The following is a 21,540-nucleotide window of genomic DNA, read 5'->3' as shown; positions in this document are numbered from 1 at the left end:
AGAAAAACCTGAGTGTCTCTGGATTAAGTTTAGAAGTGTGAGCAACAAGAGTGATGTAGTGGTGGGAGTCTGCTATAGACCACCGGACCAGGGGGATGAGGTAGATGAGGCTTTCTTCCGGCAGCTCACGGAAGCTACTAGATCGCATGCCCTGGTTCTCATGGGAGACTTTAATTTTCCTGATATCTGCTGGGAGAGCAATACTGCGGTGCATAGACAATCCAGGAAGTTTTTGGAAAGCGTAGGGGACAATTTCCTGGCGCAAGTGCTAGAGGAGCCAACTAAGGGGGGCGCTTTTCTTGACCTGCTGCTCACAAACCGGGTAGAATTAGTGGGGGAAGCAAAAGTGGATGGGAATCTGGGAGGCAGTGACCATGAGTTGGTTGAGTTCAGGATCCTGACGCAGGGAAGAAAGGTAAGCAGCAGGATACGGACCCTGGACTTCAGGAAAGCAGACTTCGACTCCCTCAGGGAACGGATGGCCAGGATCCCCTGGGGGACTAACTTGAAGGGGAAAGGAGTCCAGGAGAGCTGGCTGTATTTCAAGGAATCCCTGTTGAGGTTACAGGGACAAACCATCCCGATGTGTCGAAAGAATAGTAAATATGGCAGGCGACCAGCTTGGCTTAATGGTGAAATCCTAGCGGATCTTAAACATAAAAATGAAGCTTACAAGAAGTGGAAGTTTGGACATATGACCAGGGAAGAATATAAAAATATTGCTCGGGCATGTAGGAATGATATCAGGAGGGCCAAATCGCACCTGGAGCTGCAGCTAGCGAGAGATGTCAAGTGTAACAAGAAGGGTTTTTTCAGGTATGTTGGCAACAAGAAGAAAGCCAAGGAAAGTGTGGGTCCCTTACTGAATGAGGGAGGCAACCTAGTGACAGAGGATGTGGAAAAAGCTAATGTACTCAATGCTTTTTTTGCCTCTGTTTTCACTAACAAGGTCAGCTCCCAGACTGCTGCGCTGGGCATCACAAAATGGGGAAGAGATGGCCAGCCCTCTGTGGAGATAGAGGTGGTTAGGGACTATTTAGAAAAGCTGGACGTGCACAAGTCCATGGGGCCGGACGAGTTGCATCCGAGAGTGCTGAAGGAATTGGCGGCTGTGATTGCAGAGCCATTGGCCATTATCTTTGAAAACTCGTGGCGAACCGGGGAAGTCCCGGATGACTGGAAAAAGGCTAATGTAGTGCCAATCTTTAAAAAAGGGAAGAAGGAGGATCCTGGGAACTACAGGCCAGTCAGCCTCACCTCAGTCCCTGGAAAAATCATGGAGCAGGTCCTCAAAGAATCAATCCTGAAGCACTTGCATGAGAGGAAAGTGATCAGGAACAGCCAGCATGGATTCACCAAGGGAAGGTCATGCCTGACTAATCTAATCGCCTTTTATGATGAGATTACTGGTTCTGTGGATGAAGGGAAAGCAGTGGATGTATTGTTTCTTGACTTTAGCAAAGCTTTTGACATGGTCTCCCACAGTATTCTTGTCAGCAAGTTAAGGAAGTATGGGCTGGATGAATGCACTGTAAGGTGGGTAGAAAGCTGGCTAGATTGTCGGGCTCAACGGGTAGTGATCAATGGCTCCATGTCTAGTTGGCAGCCGGTATCAAGTGGAGTGCCCCAAGGGTCGGTCCTGGGGCCGGTTTTGTTCAATATCTTCATAAATGATCTGGAGGATGGTGTGGATTGCACTCTCAGCAAATTTGCGGATGATACTAAACTGGGAGGAGTGGTAGATACGCTGGAGGGGAGGGATAGGCTACAGAACGACCTAGACAAATTGGAGGATTGGGCCAAAAGAAATCTGATGAGGTTCAATAAGGATAAGTGCAGGGTCCTGCACTTAGGATGGAAGAATCCAATGCACCGCTACAGACTAGGGACCGAATGGCTAGGCAGCAGTTCTGCGGAAAAGGACCTAGGGGTGACAGTGGACGAGAAGCTGGATATGAGTCAGCAGTGTGCCCTTGTTGCCAAGAAGGCCAATGGCATTTTGGGATGTATAAGTAGGGGCATAGCGAGCAGATCGAGGGACGTGATCGTTCCCCTCTATTCGACATTGGTGAGGCCTCATCTGGAGTACTGTGTCCAGTTTTGGGCCCCACACTACAAGAAGGATGTGGATAAATTGGAGAGAGTCCAGCGAAGGGCAACAAAAATGATTAGGGGTCTAGAACACATGACTTATGAGGAGAGGCTGAGGGAGCTGGGATTGTTTAGCCTGCAGAAGAGAAGAATGAGGGGGGATTTGATAGCTGCTTTCAACTACCTGAAAGGGGGTTCCAAAGAGGATGGCTCTAGACTGTTCTCAATGGTAGCAGATGACAGAACGAGGAGTAATGGTCTCAAGTTGCAGTGGGGGAGGTTTAGATTGGATATTAGGAAAAACTTTTTCACTAAGAGGGTGGTGAAACACTGGAATGCGTTACCTAGGGAGGTGGTAGAATCTCCTTCCTTAGAGGTTTTTAAGGTCAGGCTTGACAAAGCCCTGGCTGGGATGATTTAACTGGGAATTGGTCCTGCTTCGAGCAGGGGGTTGGACTAGATGACCTTCAGGGGTCCCTTCCAACCCTGATATTCTATGATTCTATGATTCCTGCCGCGCTGGGGGCAAGAGACCCTCCTGTCACGGAGTCCCTGGGCGATGCTCTGGAACTGCTCCCTACATAGCCAGTCAGGACTCTGGGGAAGTCTCCTCTCTGTGAGCAGACTGTCTGCAGGACACCCAGCTCACACAGCTTCCACCTTCCTGGGTCTGACCTCGGAGCCTTCAGCATCCTCTGCCCCTCCGTGCGCTTCCCACAGCGAGTCCGCTCAGGCAGGGTCCTGGGGAAGCCAGAGGATCCTGCCCCACAACTTCGCAGACAGACTTGTCTCTCAGCCAGCCAGTAAAACAGAAGGTTTATTAGATGACAGGAACACGGTCTAACACAGAGCTTGTAGGTGCAGAGAACAGGACCCCTCAGCTGGGTCCATTTTGGGGGGCAGTGAGCCAGACAACCACGTGAGCCAGACAACCACGTCTTCACTCCATGTCCCAGCCAGCCCCAAACTGAAACTCCCTCCAGCCCCTCCTCCTCTGGGCTTTGTCCCTTTCCCGGGCCAGGAGGTCACCTGATTCCTTTGATCTCCAACCCTTTAGCTCTGACCTTGCAGGGAGGGAGGGCCCAGGCCATCAGTTGCCAGGAAACAGGATGTCGGCTGGCGGCGACTCCGATTGCTCCGCTCCAGCAGCGCCCAACTGCCCCTCTCCCCCCAGAGCCATCGCCTGCGGGGTCCCAGAGGCAGTGCCGGGTTCACAATGGCGCCATGGAGCCGGGCCCATGCTCAGAAGGGGCCCCGGTCTGCTCCACTTGCCCTGCACCCCGAGACCTGCTGGCTCACCCACCCCACCCACCACTTGCTCCTCTAGGCCTGCCCGCTGAGGGCTTCTCTTCACCCCCTGACCCCACCCGCCAGCTTCTCTCTGCCCCCCGGCCAGACCCCAGGGCACCTCCAGCTCCGGGCAGTCTCTGCTTCCCACCACCTGTGGGGTCCCACCTGTCTCCCTGGTGCTGAGCCACCTGGGACTGGTGCAGAAGCCTGGCCAGTCTCAGCCAGGTGTGTGGGGTGGGACACTGTGGGGCGCTTGGGTGGGCCCCTCCAGGTAAGTGGGTCCTGAGCGAGTCCAGCTGGGGCAGGTCCTGGCCTGGCTGATTGCACCACCCCCGAGGGACCAGAGTGATTCAACCTGGCAGACAGTCACCTCCTGGCCGGGAGGCAGGGCGTGGGGGTGGACCTGGGGGGGGGGGGCGGCGTGGTGCTGGGCTGTGAAGGGGGCAGGGAAGATCTGTGTGTGTTGGGGCACTAGGGAGTGGGGGTTCTGTTTGGGGTGCTGGACAGTTGTGGTGGGGCTGTGGGCAGGGGGGCGCTGGGCAGGGGTGGTGGTGTGCAGGGTGCTGGGCATTTGTGGCAGGGTCTGGTTAGAGCGCTGGGCATAGTGAGTCCAGGGGGGCTCTGGCCATAGGGAATCGGAGGGCTGCTCCAGTGTTGGGTAGAGGGGGCTGTGTGGTGCGGCATGGGCCCACCCCCCAGGGGAAGGGGCATGCTGGCAGCACAGGGCTGGGCGGGCCACTATGCGTCTGGCAACGGCTGGTTTGTAAATAGTGCCCTCGCACTAGGATGGGCGGAGCAGGGCCGCCCATTCCAGGCCCCTGGCCACCCCCTCGCTCTGGGGACTGACCCCCGTGCACCATGCTCCATTTCCTCCGTGGGGACGCTGGGTTGGCCAAAGCCCCTGCTGGCCTGCTGGGCCGCGCGAAGGGGGAAGCCCAGCATGTTCATGCGGGGCAGTGGGAGAGGGCAATTGGGTGGGGCTGGCCCAAGGCCCTGCTGGATTGCACCTCACGCATATGGGGTCCCTGTGCTACAGAGCTGTGTGCCAGGGGCCACGGTGTGTGGGGGTTTTGTGGCTCATCTCTCCAAGGTCTGGGTGGTAGCAACTGCTGCAGAGAATCCCAGGCCTGATTCCCACCACGCTGGGTCTCCTGAATGGCCCCTGCCCTGGGGGGTCTATTCCTCACCCAATGTCTCCCGCTGACTCTCCAGCAGCTGCACGGCAGGTGTCCTAATGCAGCCCCAGCCCTCTCCAGAGCTCAGGGGGACTGGCCTGGTAACTAGAACAATGGCTCCTGGCAACCTGAGAATGCCTGTTCCCCTCTGGAAGTGGTGATGTCAGCAAAGGTGATGGAGGTGGTCATGTCTAGTGGTCAGAGCTGGAGGCAGGAGGCCAGGGCGTGGGTGGAGTGAGGCTGGAGTGAGACCAGGGCTGGAGCAGGCTAAGACTGTTGCCAGTGTCAGGCAGCAGCGAGTTCCTGGCCCTGGAGTCATGTTGAGCAGAATGAGCTGCTGCTGTGAGACTGATATACCAGCTCTGCGAGTCACGGGGCCAGTTCCTGGCTTGTCTGGAGCCCAGCACAGGAGGGACTCAGCGCTTGACAGATGGCTCCAGGGGGCACTTGGCTCCTGCTGGGTACTGACATGCCAGGCGCCCCAGGGCCTTATCACCAGCCTGTTCCTAGTCTTGGCATGGCGGTACATTTCCTTCCCAGTCCCTGTCCCCTGGCATTAAACCAGGGACTCCGCGCTGGGGATGTGCACCTGGCAGCACGCAGCCTCCTGAGAACAGACAAGCCGGGCGGAAGGGCAAGGGCTCCCAGAGAGAAACAGCAGGAGGGCAATGCTGGGAACCCCCAGGCCATCTTCAGCTAGAGCATGGGGGCGCTCCGGCATCCTGGAGAGCATGAATCTAACTTCAGCTCAGCCTTTGTGTCCCCCCCTTCTCTGCATAAGGTGGGTCAAAAGTGCCGATCAGCAGTTCCTGGCTTATCCAATGTCAGTTTCCAGCTCTTGTAAAAAAAACGGTGACTTCCCTGACCCAGGAGCTGGTACTCTTCAGGCTGGGCTGGGCCTGTACACGTTCCACGTTCGGGGCGTGTGCACCCAGGACACACGAGTCGCAGACATTTGCCAACTGCACCACGGAGCAGTGCCCGCGCCCCTGCTCTCCCCGTGTGCTCCGGCTCGGGCATCAAAAGGGCATGTCTGCCACCTCCCTCCCAAGTCCTTCGCACCTGCGTGCTGCCAGGGGAACATCCCCATTTCCACTGAGGCCTCAGAGACAAGGCTTATGACGAACCGGCTGGAGTTGATCCCCCCGCCCCCTGTTGCGCCCCTACGGCTAGCTGGGATCCAAACTGACACTCTGCCTAGCTGTAACAATGCGGCCTTTGGTGGGACACTTCTGAGAGTAGCAATTCAGGACAAATTGCTTAGAACAGGGCAGTCACAGCCCAAGGCTGGGGTTTCTCCACTTCTAAGGCACACCAAACCAGCCAGACAGAGAGGACTTTGGTTTCACCCCACTGGCTAACTATAATAAGTCATACAAGCAATTCCCTAGACACTCCAGTTTCCCAGTATGACCACCAGTGCCACTCGTTATGGGGATGACTGGTTATGAAAACCAATATCCCAGTAGAAGAAAAACGGTTCTCCCGATCCCAAAGGACCAAGCCCCAGACCCAGGTCAATATACATGTTGGATCTTACCCACAAATCACGCTGTTGCCAATCCTTTAGAATCTAAAATCTAAAGCTTTATTCAAAAAAAGAAAGAAATATAGATGAGAGCTAGAATTGGTTAATTGGAATCAATGACATACAGTGATGGCAAAGTTCTTGGTTCAGGCTTGCAGCAGTGATGGAATAAACTGCAGGTTCAAATCAAGTCTCTGGAGAACATCCCCAGCTGGGATGGGTCATTGAATCCTTTGTTCAGAGCTTCAGTTTGCAGCAAGGTTCCTCCAGAAGTCAGAAGCAGGACTGAAGACAAAATGGAGGGGTTTCCATGGCCTTTTATATTCTCTCTCTTGTGGGTGGAAACCCCTTGGTCCTCCTGTGCAAAGTCACAGCAAGATGGAGTTTGGAGTCACATGGGCAAGTCACATGTCCCTGCATGACTCAGTTCTTTACAGGCTGACGCCATTGTTTAGATGTTAGTTTGAACATTCCCAGGAAAGCTCAGATGTGGACTGGCGTCTCCCAAAGTCCATTGTCAGTTAAGTGTTTCTTGATTGGGCACTTACTGAGAATAGTCCCTTCTCAAGAAGCTGACCAACTTCAACTACAAAAGTGATACACACAGACAGACAGCATCATATAACCAGCAAAGCATAACCTTTCCATAGGGACTTCCTTTGTACAATATTTGCTGCAAATATAGAACAGTGGTTGCAACAATGATCTATATGGTCACAGTTTACGTCAATAACTTCACACTAGCCAGGCCCTGTTCCCTCCCCCCCAGGAAGTTGCTGGCCCTGAACTCCTGCAGGCAGCCATGACACACAGGCGCCTGGGGCTCGAGAGAAGGGCTATCGTTGGCTGAAGGAACCCTGCCTGTATGGTGGGGATTGACGCCACTTTGCCAGCAGGTGCCCCCCAAGTCCTGTGCTATGCTGAGTCTGGGTAGATGGGCGGGTTCAGCCTCATTAGAGGGGATGTGGCGGGACAGAAAGGCAGAATTGGGTCCCTGCGCAGAGCCCCTCTACTATCTGCCTGTGTCCTAACCGCCAGGACAGTGGCCAATCCCACCTTCAGGACAGGTTCCAGCGTCGGGTCCTGTCTACACCCACAGCATGTGCTGATAGACTCCGGAACATCCAGTAAGTTCACGGACACTAGAAACTGCCTAACACCAGGCTGGGGGCTGGGGATGTGTAGGGTACAGAGCACAGCGCCCCTAATGCCGGGCAGGAGGCTGGGAGATGGGGAGGTACCGGGTACACAGTTCAGCGTCCCCTAACGCCAGGCAGGCAGGGCTGAGAGATGGGGGGTACAGGGTACAGAGCACAGCGCCCCAACACCAGGCAGGGGGGCTGGGGCCGGGGATTCATAGATTCATAGATATTTAGGTCAGAAGGGACCATTATGATCATCTAGTCCGACCTCCTGCAAAACGCAGGCCACAGAATTTCACCCACCACTCCTACAAAAAACCTCACACCTATATCTGTGCTATTGAAGTCCTCAAATCGTAGTTTAAAGACTTCAAGGAGCAGAGAATCCTCCAGCAAGTGACCTGTGCCCCATGCTACAGAGGAAGGCGAAAAACCTCCAGGGCCTCTTCCAATCTGCCCTGGAAGAAAATTCCTTCCCAACCCCAAATATGGTGATCAGCTAAACCCTGAGCATATGGGCAAGATTCATCAGCCAGACACTACAGAAAATTCTTTCCTGGGTAACTCAGATCCCACCCCATCTAATATCCCATCACAGCCCATTGGGATGTGTAGGGTACAGAGCACAGCATCCCCTAACACCGGGCAGGGGGGCTGAGAGATGAGTGAATGTGTAGGGCACAGACTGCAGTGCCCCCTAATGACAGGCAGGAGGAATAGGGGAATACTTAGGGTACAGAGCACAGTGCCCCTAACGCCGGGCAGGAGGCTGGGAGATGGGGGGTACAGGGTACAGAATGCAGCGCCCCTAACACCGGGCAGGGGGGCTGGGGATGTGTAGGACACAGAGCACAGCATCCCCTAACGCCGAGCAGGCAGGGCTGAGAGGTGGGGGGTACAGGGTACAGAGCAGAGTGCCCCTAACTCCGGGCAGGAGGTTGGGAGATGCGTCGGATATGAAGCTCGCCCCACACGTTGTACGGGGAGCCTGGGCATCTGGGCAGGGGCTGTGACTCCATTGGGCGGGCAGTGCTCAGCCCAAGTCCCCCCATGATCCCCCGTGTTCTCGCTCACGCGTCATCTCTCTTGGACTCACGCTGGCTGTCGTACTGCTTGTGACCTTCCCCCTAACGGTCTGGTTCCCCAGCCGTACTAGAGCCTCTGTCCCACCTGGGAATCTTCAGAGGGGAACATAACCCTAGCAGAGAGCGTAACCGGCTCTGGCTGCAGTATACGGTTCCCAGTCCAGTATACGGCCCCAAGCGGGTCCGGACCCTGGGGAGCAGACTCCAACCGAGCCCTGCAAAGCCTTTGCTGGTGGCAGGTGTTAGCAGAACAGAGCCGGGGAGGAGGTGCGCTCTGCACCTGGCATCCTCACCAGCCATGGGGCCGCTTCTACTAGTGCACTAGATTAGCACTGAAAGGGTCGGCTCAAAGAGCTCGCTTAGTGCATGGCAAGCTGGGGCGTGAATCTCCCCCACATGAGCCTGCCCCACACGAACAGTTCCTTAGCACGCTTTGAGCTACCCCACATTGGTGAGGCCTCATCTGGAGTACTGTGTCCAGTTTTGGGCCCCACACTACAAGAAGGATGTGGATAAACTGGAGAGAGTCCAGCGAAGGGCAACAAAAATGATTAGGGGTCTGGAACACATGACTTATGAGGAGAGGCTGAGGGAACTGGGATTGTTTAGTCTGCGGAAGAGAAGAATGAGGGGGGATTTGATAGCTGCTTTCAACTACCTGAGAGGTGGTTCCAGAGAGGATGGTTCTAGACTATTCTCAGTGGTGGAAGAGGACAGGACAAGGAGTAATGGTCTCAAGTTGCAGTGGGGGAGGTTTAGGTTGGATATTAGGAAAAACTTTTTCACTAGGAGGGTGGTGAAACACTGGAATGCGTTACCTAGGGAAGTGGTGGAATCTCCTTCCTTAGAAGTTTTTAAGGTCAGGCTTGACAAAGCCCTGGCTGGGATGATTTAATTGGGGATGGGTCCTGCTTTGAGCAGGGGGTTGGACTAGATGACCTCCTGAGGTCCCTTCCAACCCGGCTATTCTATGATTCTATGAAGCAGGACTAGATCAAAGCGAACTGTTGGTGCACCTCAGGAGGGACTACGTAGACGCTTAGCTTGTGGCCGATTCACACCCCAGCTTGCCAGGGACTGCCAGTGGGATTGCAAAACTGGCTGTTTGGAACATGGGGTAGCTGTAACCCCCGAGATACAGGCTGGATGCAGGAGTCACTGGGTGGGGTTTTCAGGCCTGTGGTCTGCAGGAGATCGGGGGTGAGGGGGAGGTGACAGGAATGGTCTCTTCTAGCCCTGGAATCAATCCTGTGGCCAACATGGCTACAACAACACTGCAAGCTAGAATCTATGGCTCATTAGAACTGGGAAAAGTGTGGGGGGAGGCCATTTTGGATTGGATGGCCCTTTTCTTATGCCCAAATCAAAACCCTCCCCACCCCCACGCCTGATTTGCACAGGTGCTGAGCATATGCAGCTCACCCTGGGAAACTTTTAATAACTGACTACATCTCGGTTAGCTGAGACTAAGGCAACGTAGGCACCTAAACACACAACGCTCACTCAAACTAACAGAGCCTTTTGGAATATCTCCTCTGAGACTCGACTCTCTGCTCCTTGCTGTCAGCATCACTCTCTCCGAATCAGCCACTCACCCCGTGCAAACTGGGTATTTTTGGGCAGTGGTTTTCAAAGTTTTTTTTCTGGCAACCCAGTTGAAGAAAATTGTTGATGCCCGTGACCCAGTGAGGGGATGAGGGGTTTGGGAGGGGCTCAGGGCTGCAGCAAAGGGTTGGGGTGCCAGGGTGAGGTCTGTGTGGTGGGGCCAGGAATGAGGGCTTCAGGGTGTGGAAGGGACCTCTTGGCTGGGGAAGGGGGTCAGGGCTCTGGGCTGGGGCTGGTGATGAGGGATTTGAGGTGCAGGAGGGGGCTCTGGGTTTGGGGGGGCTCAGGGTTGGGGCAGGGGGTTGGGGTGTGAGAGGGGGTAAGGGCTCTGGGCCAGGGGTGCAAGCTCTGGGGTGGGACCAGGGATGAGGGGTTTCGGGTGCAGGAGGGGGGCTCTGGGTTTGGGGGGGCTCAGGGTTGGGGCAGGGGTTGGGGTGTGAGAGGGGGTAAGGGATCTGGGCCAGGGGTGCAAGCTCTGGGGTGGGACCAGGGATGAGGGGTTTCGGGTGCAGGAGGGGGCTCTGGGTTTGGGGGGGCAGGCTCTGGGCTGGGGCCAGGGATGGGGGTTTGGGGTGCAGGAAGGGGTTCTGGGTTTGTGGGGGCTCAGGGTTGGGGCAGGGGGTTGGGGTGCAGGCTTTGGGGTAGGGCCAGGGATGAAGGGTTTGGGGTGCAGGAAGGGGTTCGAGAGGGGGTAAGGGCTCTGGGGGTGCAGGCTCTGGGGTGGGACCAGGGATGAGGGGTTTCGGGTGCAGGAGGGGGCTCTGGGTTTGGGGGGCTCAGGGTTGGGGCAGGGGATTGGGGTGCGAGAGGGGGGTAAGGGCTCTGGGCCGGGGGTGCAGGCTCTGGGGTGGGGCCAGGGATGAGGGGTTTGGGGTGCAGGAGGGGGATCTGGGTTTGGGGGGCTCAGGGTTGGGGCAGGGGATTGGGGTGCGAGACAGGGTAAGGGCTCTGGGGTGGGGCCAGGGATGAGGGGTTTGGGGTGCAGGAGGGGGCTCTGGGTTGGGGGGCTCAGGGGATTGGGACACAGGCTTACCTCGGTCAGCAGGGGGGCTATGGCAGGTTTCCTGCCTGTCCTGGTACCGCGACTCTGGAAGTGGCCAGCAGCAGGTTCGGCTCCTAGGCGAGGCGCGTGGCTCTCACCTGTAGGCACCGTCCCCGCAAAGCTCCCATTGACCAGTTCCCAGCCAGTAGGAGTGTGGAGATGGTGCTCAGGGCGGGGGCTGTGCATGGCCCCCCTCTAGGAGCCAGACCTGCTGCTGGCTGCTTCCGGGGGCCGGCGCGGTGTTGGAACAGGAAGGGACCAGCCTGCCTTAGCCGGCAGCGCTGCCAACGGGACTTTTCAGGGCCCAGGCCGCGGCGCTGGCCAGAGCCACTGCCACCCAGTACTGGGCCGCGACCCGCACTTTGAAAACCACTCTTTTAGGGTGTCTATGCTGCAGTGTGTGATTAGAGCTCACCCGGGTAGGTCCGCCCATGCTGTAATCCCAGCCTGGCATGGCAGCGCAGACAGACCCTCGCAGGCCCAAGCTACACTAGGACATGATGCCCCCCGAAAAGGGCTGCCAGCAATGGCTGCTCCCACCAGAGCCCTTGTTCTCCCAGCTCAGTCCCCCCTCCCCCCCGAGCAGTGCTGCAATGATTTGGGCCCATCTACCCCAAAGGCCGAACCAGTTTAGAGGGGTTAACAAACAAACTGGGATTATGCCCCTTTTTGTGGCTTTCCATTAAGGCTTGAAGGACGTGAGGTTTCATATTCTCCTGCGTGTCTTCCGAGAGCTGAAGGCTGGATGCGTCCGGCTTTGCTGGAGCCCTCGGACATTTCACCATGGCACAAATGCCACACAAGGGCCATAAACCTACTGCCTTGTACTGGTTCCCTTGAACACCACTGCTGGGACACGGCTGCTGATGGTGACGGTCAGCTGCAGGCGTTCTTCAGACAGACCCGTTTGCTTCCCTACCTCGGTGTGAACTGTTCCCGAGGGTCAAAATCCACTAACTCACTGTGTCCTGCACATTAGAAAGAGGCAGGAGCCTGGTGCTTTCCTCTTTAGTACCTACCCTCCCCCTTTGCTGCTCTGAGCTCTCCAAGGACCAGGCTTGAGCACAAGCTGAGTGACAGAGCAGCGTGTGCTGGGCGCCTGGTCAATCCTTGCTGTGCCACTGGCTCGGGCTGCGCCTGTTTCCTGATCTGGAAGATGAGGGGTAATAACCCATCCCACAGGCACCAGGGTTTAAACTCAGGTTTGGAAGGCAACTGGGAGCCGGAGCCACAGCGAGGCCTGAGCATTATTAGTGACTCACGGCTCCTGCAGCCATCTGCACGTAGAAATCGGAGCAGCGATGAGCAGTGGAATCGCGGTGAAGGCGGGTCCCATGTCCCCACCCCACTCAGGGAGTCACACACACCCCGGGAGTTTACTTAAATAGTTTGTATTTATTGATCATGCTCTTTTTTGACATGACAATGGAGAACGACGACTGCGTGCTGGCTGTTTAATCGAATGACACAGCAACACCAGAGTGTGAGTGGGAGGGTAAAATACAGCTCTAAGGTACACAAAAATCAAAACTTTCTCGGCTTAGGCAGCACGGAGAAGTGGGACAGGCTCCGATGAAGCAGGGGGGCGAGTATGGGGGATAATCCCCTACTGATAAACCTGGCCACTGGGTGGATAGTCCCCGTCCCCACTCCTTAGCCAGGATCTGCAGAGTCCCTCTGCTTTGGACCCTGCTTGTGGCTCTGATCCGCACTGCTCTGTGGGCCAGCACCGGCCAGAGCCTGCAGGGAAGCGACGGCTCCTCAGAGCTTCCGGCACCAGGACCCCAGGTAAGGGGCATGGGGCAGGACTAACACATGGACGGAGAGCTCCTACCCCCCATGGACCAGCCCCACCGTGAATGCTCTGGGACAGGGCCTGGGCCCCCCCAGACATCAGCTAGACCAGTGGCCAGGGTGCGGCGGCTGGAATTGTCTGACAGGACCTGGAGGGTCAGAGCGGGAGCAGCCTGCTGTGGCCGGGGCTCTGGGGGAACAGGTCCAGCTGACCGAACAGCCCTGGAGGGAGCCGGGCTGAGGACCGTCCCCTGGGCTGGGCGGGCGTGTGGGGAGGAGCAAGGGGACGGGGATGGACGGAGGAGAGCGCCCCGCACATATGGGCCCAGGCAGTGACTGTGACCAGAGTTAAGGGGGGAGGGAGCTGAGCTTTGCCCCAGCATGGGGGGCTGCTCCCAGGAGCCAGTGGGGGCAGGGAACCTCCCGCCCATGCGCAACCCCCTGATCTCTCACCATGGCAGGAGATGGGTGTGGTGCCAGGGCTGCCTAGCTGTACTGGCTACCTGGGGCCCAAATGCAGGGGAGAGAGACAAGGGCACAGAGTCCAGGGGCCTGTTTCTAGGGCAGGGGGGGCAGCTCTGGCCCCTGCCACGTACAGCCAGGCCCTCCCCAGCGAAGGGGTCACCCCCCAACCTATAAAAACTTCCCTTCAAGGGGACCTGGGGCCTGAGCTCCGCACTGCATCCCAGCAGAGCAGGCAGGGCCTCTCTTCCTCACAGCAGTCACAGGGGCAGGGAGCACGTGGTCTGGAGCCGTTCCATGGGGGGCCAGAGACGGTTCCTTCCCCACCCCCTGGACTCTGGCACTGTCCCTTCGCGGTAGTCCAGGACCCTAGAACAGAGGTGGGGGGGGGGGAAGGGCCCGTCAGATCTAGGGCCCCTCTGGGTAATGCCACGGGGACTTGGCCACAGAGCGCTCTGCAAGCCCATGGCCGGCCCCTGATGCATGGGAGCAGAGCAGGCGGGGCCGCGGTGGCCCAGCAGGGGACGGGGACAGCTGCGAAGCAGCGCGTGGGGGAGGATGGTTCTGCACCCCAACACACCCAGATGAAGTTGGGCACCAGGCACAGACAACTGGGGCCTCGCTCCCTACTGCTGCCAGGGAGCTCCCGGGGTCTCCCACAGGAACTGCCCCCGAGAGACGAGGCTGGCTGTGACTGCCCTGACTGGGTGGTTCCCAGGAGCTAGAGGGTTAATAAAGACGCCCAGGGCCCTCCCTTGCCACTGATAGAGAAAAGCTCAGACTGACACCAGATGCGTACGGAGTTAAAAATACCTCTGCCCCGGCCCCCGGCCTTCCCCCCATGCCAACCCAGGGCAGGACCACAGGCCGGGTCGGAGGACTCAGGTGTCACTGTTTGAGGAATCTGGAGGGTGGATCCTCCTTTCTTTGAGAAGTCCATGGCCCAGCCAGCCCCCGGCACCGTGGCCCATAGAGCTCAGCCGCGCGGGGCAGGGAGCATGGCTGCAGCAGGCTGGAGTACTGGGCAAGGGCAAGCCCAGCTCTCAACCACCTGCCCTCATGGCTACAGCTCCAGACACAGAGACATCCAGCCACAGAACTCACCGGACTGATAATCTCAAGGCAACACCTTTCCCAGGCGTAACATAAGCCACACTGGGCATGGCACCTGCCCAGAGCACCATGCTCCAGCAGCCCCCACCCACGTGCATCCCCACCAAGCGAGAGGGGCGCCAGCCCCTTGACACATACCAGAGTTTTCACACCAGCACGCTCACGCCACAATTGCCTGCCGCAGGCTCACTAGCACCTCCAAGCCTCTCACCGGGGCCTGTGCGGTTACACGCCAACCCCCTCGTGTCTCCTCTCCCCATGGTGCCAGGATCCACACGCCCGGCCTTCCACCCAGCTCCCTCTGCACTAGTGCCCCCAAACGGCCCCGCAGACCCTCACGCTAGAGTCCAGCAGGAGTAAAAAAAAAAAAAAAAAAAGAAAAGAACAAACGCAAAAGAAAACTAACAACCCAAAGCAACCAACTAAAAAGGCCCCAGCCCATTCCCAAGGGCAGCCGCTCAGGAAAGAGAATGAGCCCCTTCCTCGGGTAAACACCAAGCAAAGGGGAATGCAGCGAACCCAACGACAGGGAACGGACAGGATCCCCGGGGCCAGGAGTGCAGATGCTATGAAAGGCAGCAGGGGGTTCTCATGCGCCAGGCCAGCGTCCTTCACTGCGTGCCCAGGCTGGAGCTCATGGTTAGGGAGTCCTCTTCCTGGATGGTCTCCAGCTCCGCCGTCTGCACGGCCTGCGTGATCAGTGTCAGCTCCTGGCACAGCGTCTCAAAGCGGTAGCTCACCCGGATGTCCGGCACATTGGTGCGTCTGATGTCATTCCCCTCGGACCCTTCCTTCAGGTAATTGGGTCCCAGCCAGTAGCTCTTCACCTGAGAAAGAGGGCAGAGACGGATGCTCAGGAGGTCTCAGGATGAGACTTTCAGCCTGATGGATCACATGCTGGCTGGGAGGGGTGCCTTTACCCACTGCTGAAATGCAGCCACCTCTGGGGTGGGGAGCAGCAGTCGTATAACAGAGTGCAGCAATGCTATGTAACAGTCACGGCTGGAGAGTGAACAAGAACCCCGTATCCAAGATGTGCTGGGGGATTCATGGAGCAGGCATGGAATAGCTAGAGCTGGAATCTGGCCAACCCCCCACTCTCCGGACGATGTGCCAGGGGCTCAGTAACAGGCACGAAAGGTCCCAGCCTCTGGTTTGTGTCTCGCCTGAAAGGCCGTGCAGCTCCGGAAGCACAGAGCCCCTGGCACCGTGCTGCGGCACGGACTCTGGCAGAAGCAGTGTGTGCCACTCGGCAGGACCTCCCCTCCAGCACCACAGGCCCCTCTGCAGCAGCTGGGAGATGGGGCAAGGGCGGGGTACAGAGCACAGCGCCCCCTAACGCCAGGCGGGGGGGGAGGCTGGAGATGGGGGGTATAGGGTACAGAGCACAGCGCCCCCTAACGCCAGGCGGGGGGGGGGAGGGGAGGCTGGAGATGGGGGGTGTAGGTACAGATCACAGCGCCCCCTAACGCCAGGCTGGGGGGGGGGGAGGGGAGGCTGGAGATGGGGGGTGTAGGTACAGAGCACAGCGCCCCCTAACGCCAGGCTGGGGGGGGAGGGGAGGCTGGAGATGGGGGGGTTTAGGGTACAGAGCACAGAGCCCTCTAACGCCAGGCTGGGGGGGGGGGGGGAGGGGAGGCTGGAGATGGGGGGTGTAGGTACAGATCACAGCGCCCCCTAACGCCAGGCTGGGGGGCTAGAGATGGGGGGTGTACGGTACAGAGCACAGCGCCCCCTAACGCCAGGCTGGGGGAGGAGGGGAGGCTGGAGATGGGGGGTGTGGGGTACAGAGCACAGCGCCCCCTAACGCCAGGCTGGGGGGGGAGGGGAGGCTGGAGATGGGGGTTTTACGGTACAGAGCACAGCGCCCCCTAACGCCAGGCTGGGGGGGGGGGAGGCTGGAGATGGGGGGTTTAGGGTACAGAGCACAGCGCCCCCTAACGCCAGGCTGGGGGGGGGAGGGGAGGCGAGGCTGGAGATGGGGGGTTTAGGGTACAGAGCACAGCGCCCCCTAACGCCAGGCTGGGGGGGGAGGGGAGGCTGGAGATGGGGGGTGTGGGGTACAGAGCACAGCGCCCCCTAACGCCAGGCTGGGGGGCTGGAGATGGGGGGTGTAGGGTACAGAGCACAGCGCCCCCTAATGCCAGGCTGGGGGGGGAGGGGAGGCTGGAGATGGGGGGTGTGGGGTACAGAGCACAGCGCCCCCTAACGCCAGGCTGGGGGGCTGGAGATGGGGGGTGTAGGGTAGAGAGCACAGCGCCCCCTAACGCCAGGCTGGGGGGCTAGAGATGGGGGGTGTACGGTACAGAGCACAGCGCCCCCTAACGCCAGGCTGGGGGAGGAGGGGAGGCTGGAGATGGGGGGTGTGGGGTACAGAGCACAGCGCCCCCTAACGCCAGGCTGGGGGGGGAGGGGAGGCTGGAGATGGGGGGTTTAGGGTACAGAGCACAGCACCCCCTAACGCCAGGCGGGGGGGGAGGCTGGAGATGGGGGGTTTAGGGTACAGAGCACAGCGCCCCCTAACGCCAGGCGGGGGGGGAGGCTGGAGATGGGGGGTATAGGGTACAGAGCACAGCGCCCCCTAACGCCAGGCGGGGGCGGGGGAGGGGAGGCTGGAGATGGGGGGTGTAGGTACAGATCACAGCGCCCCCTAACGCCAGGCTGGGGGGGGGGGAGGGGAGGCTGGAGATGGGGGGTGTAGGTACAGAGCACAGCGCCCCCTAACGCCAGGCTGGGGGGGGAGGGGAGGCTGGAGATGGGGGGGTTTAGGGTACAGAGCACAGCGCCCCCTAACGCCAGGCTGGGGGGGGGGGGGAGGGGAGGCTGGAGATGGGGGGTGTAGGTACAGATCACAGCGCCCCCTAACGCCAGGCTGGGGGGCTAGAGATGGGGGGTGTACGGTACAGAGCACAGCGCCCCCTAACGCCAGGCTGGGGGAGGAGGGGAGGCTGGAGATGGGGGGTGTGGGGTACAGAGCACAGCGCCCCCTAACGCCAGGCTGGGGGGGGAGGGGAGGCTGGAGATGGGGGGTTTAGGGTACAGAGCACAGCGCCCCCTAACGCCAGGCTGGGGGGGGGAGGGGAGGCTGGAGATGGGGGGTTTAGGGTACAGAGCACAGCGCCCCCTAACGCCAGGCTGGGGGGGGGAGGGGAGGCTGGAGATGGGCGGTTTAGGGTACAGAGCACAGCGCCCCCTAACGCCAGGCTGGGGGGGGGGAGGGGAGGCTGGAGATGGGGGGTTTAGGGTACAGAGCACAGCGCCCCCTAACGCCAGGCTGGGGGGGGAGGGGAGGCTGGAGATGGGGGGTTTAGGGTACAGAGCACAGCGCCCCCTAATGCCAGGCTGGGGGGGGAGGGGAGGCTGGAGATGAGGGGTGTGGGGTACAGAGCACAGCGCCCCCTAACACCAGGCTGGGGGGCTGGAGATGGGGGGTGTAGGGTAGAGAGCACAGCGCCCCCTAATGCCAGGCGGGGGGGGGGAGGCTGGAGATGGGGGGTATAGGGTACAGAGCACAGCGCCCCCTAACGCCAGGCTGGGGGGGGGAGGAGGGGAGGCTGGAGATGGGGGGTTTAGGTACAGAGCACAGCGCCCCCTAATGCCAGGCTGGGGGGCTGGAGATGGGGGGTGTAGGTACAGATCACAGCGCCCCCTAACGCCAGGCTGGCGGGGGAGAGGGGAGGCTGGAGATGGGGGGTTTAGGGTACAGAGCACAGCGCCCCCTAACGCCAGGCTGAGGTGCTGGAGATGGGGGGTGTAGGGTAGAGAGCACAGCGCCCCCTAACGCCAGGCTGGGGGTGGGGGGAGGGGAGGCTGGAGATGGGGGGTGTAGGTACAGAGCACAGCGCCCCCTAACGCCAGGCTAGGGGTGGGGGGGAGGGGAGGCTGGAGATGGGGGGTGTGGGGTACAGAGCACAGCGCCCCCTAACGCCAGGCTGGGGGGCTGGAGATGTGGGGCGTAGGGTACAGAGCACAGCGCCCCCTAACGAAAGGCTGGGGGGGGAGGGGAGGCTGGAGATGGGGGGTGTGGGGTACAGAGCACAGCGCCCCCTAACGCCAGGCTGGGGGCAGGAACCTGCCGAGGTCCCGCAGCGTGGCCTGTACACTCTTGAGCGGCCCAGGCTTTGAGCACGTGCTGGGCTCCCGGCGCACAAGGGGGCCGTGCCCGGGGGTGGGGGGCCCTGGCGTCACCTTGTGGGAGAAGCCGCTCATCAGCACACTGTTGCGAGCGAGTTCACACATGTCACAGGAGCTGAGCTTCCACACCTGCGTGGCGATGCTGTACTCTTCCATCAGGGGCTCCTGCAACGGCACGCCCGCATCAGACTGGCCCCGGCTGCCCCCCGAGCAGCCAGCTCCCCGGAGCATCCTCTCACCCCGTCCCTGCCTGCAGCGGGGCAGGAGAGTGGGGTGGGCTGCTGATCGCTGCAGCGAACCACCAGCCTGGGCAGCACCACAGCATGCTTCCTCCACACTGCCCTGCCCCGTGAGCCTCCGCCCCGCCCTGCCAGGGGAAGGGGAAGCCGCAGTGCAGACGCTTCCCATGAGGGGGCAGCAGGAGGGCTCCTCATGCCCTAAGGTGCCGTTGGTGAGCACAGCTGGTTCCTGGTGGGGAGAATTCTGCAACCGCCTCCACCCCTCACGCCTCTCCCCGGGGCCATGGCGCACGCATCTCCTGTTTGCATGCACCGGGCGGCCTGCACAACCGAGCCTGGCAGCCAGGAGACTGGGGAGGAGTCCTGGCCCTGAATGGGCCCACAATGGAGGGGAAAGGGCACCGATAGTCCCAGCTTTCCTGGCATTTCACCTGCTGGGGACTGGCACTGGAGCCAGAGGAATCCCGGCCTGGGGGCAGGGCACAGTCCCGCAGCTGGCTGGAGCTGGACTTGCTGCCAAAAGGCAGGGCAGACAGAAATCTGGGAACGACTACGGGGCCCGGGAGCAGCAGGATCAAAGCAAGCTCTGGGAGCAGCGTCTCCTGCATCACAGTACAGGTGGCTGCTTGCAGCCAAGTCTCTGCTCTCACCGCAACGCCCGCAGGAGTCCCTCAGCCCTGCCGCAGAAAGCTGCAATTTCACCATCTCTGCCGGCTTACATTAAAGCAACATTGCTGGGGACCTCCGGCTTCCCCTCCAGCAGCTGCAACAAAACCTACGCCCTGCTTTAAACACCCCGACCTCCCGCAGCGCACGGCCCTGTCTGCGGGGTCAGCGTACGCCCAGACCGGAGCTGGCAGAGAGCTGCGGGGGCCAGCCACCAGCGCCACCTCTGCTCCAGGCACCCCACACAGAACCCTCTGGCTCCTGACACAGAACAGGGGCCCCAGCCCATTCCCTGGCAAGAAGGGTCTTCTCATCTTTTTCACCCTAGCGATGCATCCTTGTGCCACCTGCAAGCCCTCCCGAGCCTTGGGGTCACAGCCTGCATGCGCACCAAGGCTGGTCTCATGGCCCCAGCTACCACCCTGGGCCAAGCTAGACACATCCAGCTCTGGTCATCTTTCCCCATAGGTCAGCAGCTGCTGCTGCTGCTCTCCTCCCAGCCCCCCCCCGGCTGCTGGCGTCTCCCCGAGAGTGACACAGGGCCCCCAGAGGGCGCTTTGCAGAGCCGCCTGGGGCAGCGGGGCTCTCGGCCCCGGGCGCCGCGACTCGCTCACCTTGGTGAAGTGGAACTGCAGGGGGTCGTCCGTGGAGAGCGAGACCATCAGGCCGCGGGACAGGTACTCGGGCAGCGGGTTGCGGTGGTAGCTCAGGAAGAGACTGTTGTTGCTGAGCGGGGACATGGCGATGCCGATCTGGGCTAGGTAGTAGAGATACTGCAGCACCGGCGCCTGGCCAGGACGAGCCGGGGGCAGCGTGGTTAACGGGGCAGAGCAGCTCCCCTCAGAGCCCGACTTCCCCACCCCGCCGCGGAGCCCGGGTCAGACCCCACGGCGCCGAGCCCGTTCGCTCTCCCGCTGACGTGACGTTGCACCCATAAGACTTTAGAGAGAGATGCTTCTGAGTGTATATGTGACATAACTGGAATATGCTTTCAGCTAGACATGCCACGTGACATCTCTCTGCAAAGGTTACGCTCCACTGAACGTCTTCATCCTATCTGTGGGCATGGATCATGTTTATATCTGAAGTTACGAGCGTTGGCTCTATGCTTGGATTTAAAGCGTTTGCTGTAGGAAGCACATAAAGCAGATTTGGTCAACATGGTGAGAAGGGGTTATTCAAGTAATTGGGAGCGCTAAGCTAACAATGGACCTTGGAAGACGCCAGTCCACATCTAAACTTTCCTGGGAATGTTCAAACTAACGTGTAAACAATGGCGTCGGCCTGCAAAAAAGCTGAATCATTCATAGACATTGGACTTGCCCAGGTGACTGCAAAACTCCATCTTGTGGAGGGGATTTTACCCAAGAGAACAAAGGGGTTACCACCCACAAGAGAAAGACTATATAAGCCCCTGAAATCCCCCCCATTTTGTCTTCAGCTGGCTCAAGAGAGAGCCTCTCCACCCCAAAGAGATGCCTGAAAGAAACTGGAACAAAGTAACTATAGGGGTGTAAGTGATTGCTGGACCCAGACTAGGAAGGAGTCTAGTTTGTCAAAGAAGCTTATTGGAACATCTCTGAGGGTGAGATTTACCTGCATTTAGTTTCCTATTGTTTTAGGCTTAGACTTGCACATTTTTGTTTTATTTTGCTTGGTAATTCACTTTGTTCTGTCTGTTACTACTTGGAACCCCTTAAATCCTACCTTCTGTATTTAATAAAATCACTTTTTACTTATTAATTAACTCAGAGCAAGCAATTAATTCCTGGGGGAGCAAACACTTGTACATATCTTTCTATCAGTGTTATAGAGGGTGGACAATTTATGAGTTTACCCTGTATAAGCTTTAAACAGAGTAAAATGGATTTATTTGGGGTTTGAATCCCATTGGGAACTGGGTATCTGGGTGCTAGAGACAGGAGCACTTTGTAAGCTGTTTTCAGTTAAGCCTGCAGCTTTTGGGGGACGTGGTTCAGACCTGGGTCTGTCTTTGCAGCAGGCTGGCGTGTCTGGCACAACCAGGCAGGGCACTGAAGTCCCAAGCTGCCAGGGAAAAAGGGGCTCAGAGGTAGTCTAGGCACATCAGGTGGCAGTCCCAAGTGGGTTCTGTGACCCAGCCTGTCACAGTGGCATAGTCAGCAGGATCAGGCAGCAGCTGTCCCTCTGTCTTG

General features: G+C 59.0%; 1 protein-coding gene across 1 annotated transcript in view; it reads right to left on the bottom strand.

Annotated features, from left to right (window-relative positions):
- Window positions 1-12,351: 12,351 nt before the first annotated feature.
- Window positions 12,352-21,540, bottom strand: part of AMPD2 (adenosine monophosphate deaminase 2) — a 41,811-nt gene continuing 32,622 nt past the window's right edge. Inside the window, exons 16-18 of the mRNA XM_077839366.1 lie at window positions 19,981-20,154; window positions 18,516-18,626; window positions 12,352-15,154 (exon numbers count right to left, since the gene is read on the bottom strand). Of these exons, the coding sequence (XP_077695492.1) occupies window positions 14,939-15,154; window positions 18,516-18,626; window positions 19,981-20,154 (501 nt within the window). The 3' untranslated portion in view covers window positions 12,352-14,938. The remainder of the gene's footprint in view (window positions 15,155-18,515; window positions 18,627-19,980; window positions 20,155-21,540) is intronic.

This window comes from Eretmochelys imbricata, chromosome 21 (genome assembly GCF_965152235.1).
Source record: "Eretmochelys imbricata isolate rEreImb1 chromosome 21, rEreImb1.hap1, whole genome shotgun sequence".
Classification (NCBI taxonomy): domain Eukaryota; kingdom Metazoa; phylum Chordata; order Testudines; family Cheloniidae; genus Eretmochelys; species Eretmochelys imbricata.
The sequence above is the reverse complement of the archived record's forward strand: the minus strand, read 5'-3'. Positions and strand labels throughout refer to the sequence as shown.